The sequence below is a fragment of the Ceratotherium simum genome, chromosome 6 (assembly GCF_057802395.1).
Source record: "Ceratotherium simum simum isolate JZ-2026a chromosome 6, ASM5780239v1, whole genome shotgun sequence".
Lineage (NCBI taxonomy): Eukaryota > Metazoa > Chordata > Mammalia > Perissodactyla > Rhinocerotidae > Ceratotherium > Ceratotherium simum.
In genome coordinates this window covers 22,609,964-22,619,213 of record NC_141905.1, presented here as the reverse complement: position 1 = coordinate 22,619,213, position 9,250 = coordinate 22,609,964, and the positions used below count along the sequence as shown (strand labels likewise).

Sequence of the window (9,250 nt, the reverse complement as noted above, 5' to 3'; positions counted from 1 at the left end):
CATAGCAGTGTGTTTGCACCTGGATCACGTAGCTCTTTCCCATGGAGCTTTGAATCCTTTCTTCTCTTTGAAGTTTGGAGACAAGGGGGGATTTTTCCTAGGCTAAATTGTTGCGGGAAATACTGGAATAACTAAAGTCTGGCTAGAGGGCACTTAATAATCACCTTTCACCCTTCACAAGATATTTCAGGGAACGCAGAAGCGAGCACCCCCGTCAGAGATGGCTCCTGCTGCTGTGAGCCTGAGGGCCACTATCTTCTGTTTCTTGGCGTGGGCTGGTCTGGCCGCTGGTGACCGGGTGTACATACACCCCTTCCACCTCCTCGTCTACAGCAAGAGCAGCTGTGACCAGCTGCAGACGTCCAATGCAGAGACACCCAAAGACCCGGCCTTCACACCTGTCCCGATTCAGGCCAAGACGTCCCCTGTGGATGAGGAGGCTCTGCGAGAACAGCAGGTGCTCGCCGCCGAGAAGCTGGAGGCTGAAGACAGGGTGAGGGCTACGGAGGTGGGGATGCTGCTCAACTTCATGGGCTTCCGCATGTACAAGACACTGAGCGAGATGTGCAGCATGGCCGGCAGCGCCGTCCTCTCCCCAACAACTCTCTTTGGCACCCTGGCCTCTTTCTACCTGGGAGCCTTGGACCCCACGGCCAACAGACTACAGGCGTTCCTGGGGGTCCCGGGGGAAGATCAAGGCTGCACCTCCCGGCTGGATGGTCACAAGGTCCTCTCTGCTCTGCAGACCATCCAGGGCCTTCTAGTCGCCCAAGGTGGGGCTAACGGCCAAGCCAGGCTGCTCTTATCCACGGTGGTGGGCCTGTTCACAGCCCCCACCCTGAGCCTAAAGCAGCCATTTGTGCAGGGCCTGGCTCCCTTTGCCCCCATCACCCTCCCACGCTCTCTAGACTTGGCCACAGACCCAGATCTCGCTGCTGAGAAGATCAACGCGTTCATGGAGGCTGTGACAGGGTGGAAAATGAACAGACCCCTAACAGGAGGCAGCCCAGACAGCACCCTACTCTTCAATGCCTACATCCACTTCCAAGGTAAGGCAAACCCTTGGGGTAGGCTCTACCCCTGGGTGGGTGCCAAATGGCAGTTCTGTCTCTGTTGACTCAATGTCCCATGGTTCGGCTGAGCTGAGCAGACCCGGGCAGTGGAGATGGGAGGGGTGACAGTCATGAGGAAGTACCTGGAGACCAAACTCAAGGACAGAAGTGGCTGTTCCATTGGGCTCCTTGGATGAGCAGTGGTTGAGCTGCCTACCCAGTTTCTGCCCCTTCACGGGCAGCTACTACACTGCATCCTTTCACTCTCATCAGTTAATCCCCTGGGGACATGGTGAAGAGGTATCACTGCCTTTGTTTACTGATGAAGAAATAGAGACTCAGAGAAACAAAGCAACATGCTCAAGATGGCACAGCTACAAGCAGGGCTCCTGGGATCCAAGCCCACATTTCCTGGCCCCGCAGTCCAGCTCCACGCTCAGAAGGGACAGGTTCTTGTCTCTTGAGAAGGTCCCTGTCCCATGGAAAAATAACCAATTTGTTTAATCACTTTCATGTTGGGAGGGGTTATTACCAAAATATCCCTACTGCACAGATCGTTCATTCATTCAACAAACAATTGTTGAGGATTAGTAAATCAAGACTCTGAGCTGGGCATCTCAGAGGGGCCAAGTCGGAAGGATGCACAGGTGCTGACCCCAAGCTGCTTGTTAGAATTCAACAGGGGAGATAGACTCCGCAGGCAAATGGCTCGGCTACAAAGGTGCAGGTGGCAGTGTCTAGGAAGGGACTCTGGGCTCAGAGCACTCAGACGAGGAAGTGGACAGAAGGCCTTGGGGAGCAGGGGAGAAGGGCTGCAGGGAAGGGGAAGAGCAGATGGGTGAGCCAAGGCAGCCAAGTTCAGGACCAGGAACCAGAACAGGAGGGTCTTTGCTTATCTAGAACTTAGAATGCAAGAACAGCACCAGGGGAGGGCAGGGCTGGAAGGATGAGTTGGGCCAGATTTTGAGACTTTGGACATGATACTGGGAAGGTTGGGGTTCATTGGTGTGCAGCTGTTTGAACAGGAAAGCATTCTGCTCAGAGGTCATCCCAGCGGCCTGTGCTATGTGGATTGGGGGCGGGGAGGGTCGTTGGAAGGTTATGCAATAGTCCAGGCAAACTCTCCTGAGAGCATGCGCTAAGGTAGTGGCTCTGAGAATTGATGGGTGGGCTGGGGAGGGGTGTGTTTGAGGGACATTGATGAGGTTCTATCACGAATTCGTGGGGGACAGAGAGCCAAGTAAGCAAGCAGTCAAAAGATAGAACTGTGGCGACGGAGAGAGGTTAAACAGAGCATGATTGTTTTCTTCCTTGGATAATATCCTGGAAGTCTATAAAACCACAAAGGAAAGGACCTCCAGCCCGCCGGTGGTGCAGGAGGAAGATGATAGACCCGACATTGCTCAGGTCCCAGCACCGACAGGACATGAGAGCAGAGTCCAGCACAGGGGCCATCCAGCTGATGGTGGCCACACCCCATGGAGGGCAGAGGGGACCTGTGGGCTCAGCCTGCCATCCCTAAGAAAAACCCCAGGAGAAGGGCTCACTGAGAAAGTTGTGCCCTGCAAAAGGCAAAGCCAGAGAGCCACTGGTGTCAGAAATGCGCCTGTCCACATGATTCACATGATAGAGCCAGATAAGAAGGGGAGAGAGGAAGGCAGAGGAGGCTCAGGATGCAGAAGTCCTGGATGCTCATCCAGCCCTGCCACATCCCAGCCCTCTGATCCTGCTTCCTAACCTTCCTTGCCTCAGTTTCCATCCAATGGAGAGGCATACCCCCTTCCTGCCCACCACAGTGTATCCGTTTATGAGAGGAGCAGGCTGTGTCGGGGACGCTAAGTCCCCTTGAGTATAATGTTCATTACAATGACCTCAGCGCACAGCCTGATGTTTCTCCCTAGTGAAGACTCGGGGATTTGGGAGTGAGGAGCTCCAGGGCGCCCTTTGCCCAGCACTTGCTGTCACCCCGAGCAGGGTGCTGGCCCTGGCAGGTTCCACAGCACCAGTTGACTTAACCTTGAGAGATTTACTTAACCTCTGGGTGAGGATGTGCTCTGTGCTTTTCCGATGAGCAGAGAGGACAGGGCAGCCACCCTTGTTTCAGATTCCCATGTCTCTTTGCAGGCAGCATCCTTTTTTCATTTTTGTTTGTTGGTGGGAAAAAATTTAGTCCTTTTTTCTCTCTGAACTAACAAGCCTCCTGCCAGGCCTTGTGGGCCAGCGCTGAGCTCCCCAGGGGGAGCCTGTCAGGAAGGACACTGCGGCTTCTTGTTCGCACACCCTTTCAGGAGCTGGTCTTGTCCACCGCCAAAGCTCTCTGGGTATAAAGGGCAAGGAAGACGCTGGGTCTGCCACTCGCTTCTCACAAGACCCAGACCCTGGGGAGGCAAAGCCAGTCCAGCTCCCTCCCTCCAGGGTTCTGTCCTTCCAGTTCCCTGTCCACTTGCACTTTGGAGACCTCTGATTCAGTAGAAAGGGAGCCCGGACTCTCTTTAAGCGGCCTCTATTCAGACTCCCAAGCGCCAAGTGCCAGGGACTCATCCTCAACTTCACCTTATTCTCCCAGAGACAACCATAAGACGGGCCTTTCAAGGTCAGTGGGAGGACTGCAGAGGGAGAGGATGTGCCAGTGTGACCGTCAGGACAGAGGTTTGGCTACTGTCATGGGGAGACCCCAGGTGACTGTGCCTTCAACAAGAGTTTGCTTACTTCTCCCCGACAGCTGAGCCAACTGGCAGCTCAACTCTGCAACCACCTGCCACAGCCAGCTGGTGGAGGGCACGGAGCGGGCGCCCCTCCCCTCAAGGCCCAGCACGGGAGGTCACACAGAGCACTTCTGCCCACATCCACTGGTTACAACTAGGTCGTATGTCTGTCCTTAGCAGCAAGGGGTCCTGAGAAATGTAGCCTTCCTTCCAGGAGGTGTGTGCCCAGCTCTGCATTCTCTGACTGACTGAGAAAGGGATGATGGAGACTGGAGGACAGCCCGCAGGCTCTGTCACAGCTGGCGCTGTTGGCAGATTGAAAAGTGAGCATGCACCAAGGAGTTTTAGGGCAGTGAAACTCTTCCGTGTGATACTGTAATGGTGGATACACGTCACTGTACATTTGTCCAAACCCACAGAATGTACAACACTAGAGTGAATCCTAATGTAAACTCTGGACTCTGGGTGATAATGATGTATCAGTGTAGGTTCATTGACTGTAACAAATGCACCAATGGGTGGGGATGTTGATAGTGGGGGAGGCTGTGTGTGTGTGGGCGGGGTAGCGTGTCTATGGGAACTCTCTGCACCTTCCTCTTAATTTTGCTGTGAACCTAAAACTCCTCTAAAAAATAAAGTTTATTTTTTAAAAAAAGTGAGGGTGGCCAACCAGGACATGGCCTTGGGCCAGGACAGGTCTGGGGTGAGTTCACCAGGTCAGTTCCTAGTGGGGTAGTGTCCTGAAGCTCTCTGGTTTCCTTCATGCGCCTTAAGTGAGATGACAGATGTAAGATCTCAGGTTGCTGCCCGGCATGGATTATGTCCTCAACACTGGCAGTTACTGTCACCTTGTGAACTCAAAATGGCTGGATTTGCGGGAGAAAGACTTGCCCAGCGCTCAGGGTCCTGGAGCTGGTGAAGTGCTGGGGCCGGGAAAATGCGGGGCAGCCTGGGGTGTGCTGGGAGGAGGGCAGGGCAGGGGTGAGGCTTCGGGGGGTCTGCACTCTGCTCAGCAGGCATCCCCGGCCCTGCGTCCGCCTACCTGCCTGCCCAGCCCCGGCTGACTCTTCCCTCCCTGTCTCCTGTCTGGGTCTCCAGGAAAGATGAAGGGATTCTCCCTGCTGCCGGGGCTGCAAGAGTTCTGGGTGGATAACACCACCTCAGTGTTGGTCCCCATGCTCTCGGGCACGGGTACCTTCCAGCACTGGAGCGATGCCCAGAACAACCTCTCCATGACCGGTGTGCCCCTCAGCGAGAACGCCTGTCTGCTGCTGATCCAGCCCCACGGCGCCTCAGACCTGCGCAAGGTCGAGGCCCTCACCTTCCAGCACGACTTCCTGACGTGGATGAAGAATCTGTCTCCCCGGTACGGCTCCCAGGGAACCGCTCAGAACCTCCAGGGCTGCTCCCCCCAGCAAAGTGGGGAGCTGTGCTGATCCTTCTGCCCAGAGCGGGAGGGGGCGTAGGGTGGACGCATGTGCCTGTGTTGGCCAAGCCCTGGACATGGGCAGGGAAGGGCCGCGGTGGCGCTGGCGAGCCGGGCGGCCCCTGCTGTTCCAGAGCAGAAGGCCTGTGCCTCCAGCCCACCATCTCTCCATCCATCTAGCTCTCGGTTTATCATCTCTCATTCTGGATGCAGGAGAGGTAACGGAGAGGAGGAAGATTGCTTTCCTTGTGCTTACCCACCAGTCAGAGCATGTCAAGATGCCCTCCAGAGGGGGACCTTTGTGACCACACCCCCCACACATGCACAATCTGCTACATTCTAAGAGCTTCTTAGAACTGACTTCCCAGGAGTGTGTGGACCCCTCCGAGAGACTTGGGGCAGGACTTTCTTGGGGAGCAGCCCTGGACTCCAGAACTCCCCTGGTTTGCTGCCAGGTTCCTTTGCTCCTCTTCCCAGCATGGGGCACTAGACTTGGCCTACATACCAGGCCCTGAGCAGTAGGGTCCAGAAATCTGCCCTGAGACAGGCACTAAGGGGCACAAGTTGCCTCCTGAGGTCAACTTTTTTTTTAAGTCAATTTTTTTTAATTGTCGCAAACACGTAACATAAAATTTACTGTTTTAAACCGTTTTTAAGCGTACAGCTCTGTGGCATTACGAACATTCACATTGCTGTGCAACCATCACCACCATCCATCTCCAGAACCTTTTCATGTTCCCCAACTGAAACTCTGTCCCTTATTATACAGTAACTCCCCATTGCCTCTTCCTCTGAGCCACTAGTAACTACCATTCTACTTTCTGCCTCTATGAATTGAACAACTCTATGTACTTCCTACAAGTGGAATCATACAGTGTTTGTCCTTTTGTGACTGGCTTATTTCACTTAGCATAATGTCCTCAAGGTTCACACATATTGTAGCGTGTGTCAGAATTTCCTTCCTTTTTAAGGCTGAATACTGTTCCATTCTATAAATATACCACATTTTGCTTATCCACTCATCATCAATGGACTCTTGGGTCACGTCTACCTTTTGGCTATTGTGAATAATGCTCCTATGGACATGGGTGGACTGTCAACTCTTGTAAGGGTTTATTGTGTCACTAGAAACATCCGTGTGCTCTCAAGGATGCCAAAGGAAGGCAGAGGTTCTACATGAAGTTCAGTTGAGTTGACGTAAGTAACACACAGGGCACAGAGGCTGGCGTTTTACTTTCTTCCCACCTCTCTCCCTTCCATGGGGTCTCTCTGTCAAGAATACCACTAAAAGGTACTGGTAAGACACAGTGCATTATTTTAGAGAATAGCATTTTTAAATTATCCAAGTAATACCTCTTCAATGCAGCCTAAAAACAGACTAGAACAAAGAACAGACAACTATTCATAGTCAACCACCCAGAGAGCACTGGTGTTACAAGTTGTATGTCCTTCTCACAGTATTTCAAAGGACATGAAGGTTTTTTTATTGTATTTGTCCCCGAAAATTTTCCCAAGACAATCTAGCAGGGTGAGGAAGGCACACGTCCCCTTCTTCAGGGACATATGCCATCTGGCTGGCTGGGTCTTCAGCGAGTCCTCTCCGTGTGGCCCTGGGCCTCACAGTGGAAGCCCCTTCCTAACTGTGCCTCATCTCCCCAGGGCCACCCGCCTGACCGTGCCCCAGCTGGCGCTGCGAGGGTCCTACGACCTGCAGGACCTGCTCGCCCAGGTCAAGCTGCCCACCCTGCTGGGCGCCGAAGCAAACCTGGGCAAAATCAGTGATGCCAATGTCAGAGTCGGAAAGGTACTGTGCGGCCGTGTCTATCTGTACCTGACTTGGGTTCTGTGTGTTCACACATGGGAGGTGTAATGGGAGGGACACAGAGGACTCTTTGTGGGGGGCAGGGTAGGAGGAAGAGGAGAGCATGGCCAGGTTGGTGAATGCCCAGGGTGGGAGAAAAGTGACCAGAGTTTTCTGGGGCTTTCCAGGGACAGGTGGAGAGTAGCAAACCCCTCCCCACCAAGCGTTCTGTGGCTCTGCCCAGCCTGGCCTAGGCTTGGGTTCCCCCCAGATCCTACAGCAGGATCAGGACTAGGGGCCCTAAGAGTAAGTACCCCCAGGCCCAGTGCTGGCCCTGTCAGACAGCTCCTTGCTTTAGGAAAACACTCAGAAGTAGGCAGACTGTCCCCCTGCCACATGGAACGATGCATCTCTGCAACTGAGAAGGTGCCTGGATGTTCTGGGCACTGTGCTAGGCGCTGGGGATAAAAAGGGGTCACTTACAGTCGTGGCCTCAAAGATCACTGTCGGGGGAGGCATGAGCCCTCTGTGCTAAATTAGTAGAATGAACCAACCACTGGTGGGCCACAGTGGAGGGGCCAGGGATTCTGCCCCAGACAGCCAGGTGGAAGGTGGGAATAGGTGGGTTTGAGGGACCCTTTAAGGAGGAACCGTCACGTGAGTGAGAGTTGTCTACACCGAGGGGCATGCATGCACCACGTGTCACCCAGTAGGCTGGAGAAACGTCCTCCTGTGGGTGGCACTGCACAGCTGTCCTGAACCCTCCCTGGGCCCCCTGAGCCTCCAGGAGCGATCCCAATGCTTGCTGTCTTGCAGGTCCTGAATAGCATTCTTTTTGAACTAAAAGCAGAAGGAGAGCAGCCCATAGAGTCTGCCCAGCAGCCAGAGGTCTTGGAGGTGACCCTGAACCGTCCATTCCTGTTTGCTGTCTACGAGCGAGACTCTACTGCCCTCCACTTCCTGGGCCGTGTGGCCAACCCACTGAGCATGGTATGAGGCCCAGCCGCCACGGAGATGCAGCTGTCACTGTGCGAGGGCAGCAGTGCACAGCAACACTAATTTGTCACCGCCAGTCTTCCACTTTTTCTTCCAATGAGTCATCTTGGAGCTGGAAAGAAGCCGTTTATCCTTGGTAAACGTGGCACTGTGTATAATGGGCAGCAGAACCTACAGGAAGAAGCAGCCCTCCTGGGTTCTTAGGTTTATCTTGGGGGATGTGGCGGGAGCCAAGAGCCAGTGTTTGGCACAAGATGACTGTTCCGGAAAGAGTTTGCACAGACCAATGTATTTGTGAAACCAAACATTGTTTCCTTTTTAATTGGGAACACGAATTGGACTTTAAAATTAAAATACATATTTCATTGTCCTGGGTTTACATTTAGCTTATTGAATGTGAGCCTATGACCTGCATGCAGTCTCCACGATGCCTTAGTTTTTCTTGGTTTCTGTTTTTATTTCCCACGATACTTGTAATTTTTGAAAAACACATTACAAAAAACACAAGCATCTGAATGTAAGAACATATTATCATGTCTGATTATCCCTTGTGTTATTAATAAATGTCTTACAACAACAAGCAAAAAAGAAAAATTCTTTCACGTAGCAGCAGAACAAATATGCCATTTAGCTGACAGACCGTACAAATACAAGTGCTTTCTAGGACTTTGAGCCATATTTTGGACGGCATTTCCATGGAAGGTGCGGGCTGGTACTTAGCCGTCATTTGGAGATGTTTTAGGTGATGCTTTTCTCTGGACACTTCTATTTTTAAGCAGCAGTTACTGACTGTGTGATGGACAGGCAGGTGCATGGGGAGGCCCTGCACCCCACACGCAGCTGGGAAAGAACAAACAAGGCAGATGGACACTTCTTTCTTTCCGGGGACACAGGGTCAGATTGCTGCTCACATTGTGCGCAGGGATGGAAGACAGAGACAGAAATCTTCACAAATGAACATTTGCACACTTCTTGCCATCTGTTGAGTGCCTCTGCCTGTTCCCCCTTGGTGGGATTAGATCCCCACCTTCTAAACCTTGAGCAAAGCCTGAGGAGGAGGCGGGTACTGGCAGGCCCCATTGCTCGCTGATAACAGTGAAGATGCTTGCTGATGTACATAAAGCATTTTCTCTTCATCTCTTCCACAAATATTGCAATAACCGTAATCTTAATAACTATGTAATATGGTAGCTATTGATAAGAGCTCAGAAGCACAGCCTAACAGGGAAGGGAGCTAGGAAGCGTCGAGGGGTGGGAGTGGGGATGGATG

At 52.8% G+C, this 9,250-nt stretch overlaps 1 protein-coding gene across 1 annotated transcript; it reads left to right on the top strand.

The window, feature by feature from the left end:
- Positions 1 to 201: 201 nt before the first annotated feature.
- On the top strand, positions 202 to 8,871 carry AGT (angiotensinogen). Its single transcript, XM_014784787.2, has 4 exons — positions 202 to 1,049; positions 4,856 to 5,123; positions 6,843 to 6,987; positions 7,801 to 8,871. The coding sequence occupies exons 1-4, from the start codon at positions 221 to 223 to the stop codon at positions 7,978 to 7,980; spliced, it is 1,422 nt and encodes a 473-aa protein (XP_014640273.2). The 5' UTR covers positions 202 to 220; the 3' UTR covers positions 7,981 to 8,871.
- The last annotated feature ends 379 nt before the right edge of the window (positions 8,872 to 9,250 follow it).

What these genes read in the sequence shown, in the direction of transcription:
- AGT (XM_014784787.2), top strand. Translation starts at nt 221, where the DNA reads ATGGCTCCTGCTGCTGTGAGCCTGAGGGCCACTATCTTCTGTTTCTTG. An exon ending in TGCCTACATCCACTTCCAAG is followed by an intron (nt 1,050 to 4,855) that starts GTAAGGCAAACC and finishes CTGGGTCTCCAG; the next exon opens with GAAAGATGAAGGGATTCTCC. An exon ending in CCAATGTCAGAGTCGGAAAG is followed by an intron (nt 6,988 to 7,800) that starts GTACTGTGCGGC and finishes GCTGTCTTGCAG; the next exon opens with GTCCTGAATAGCATTCTTTT.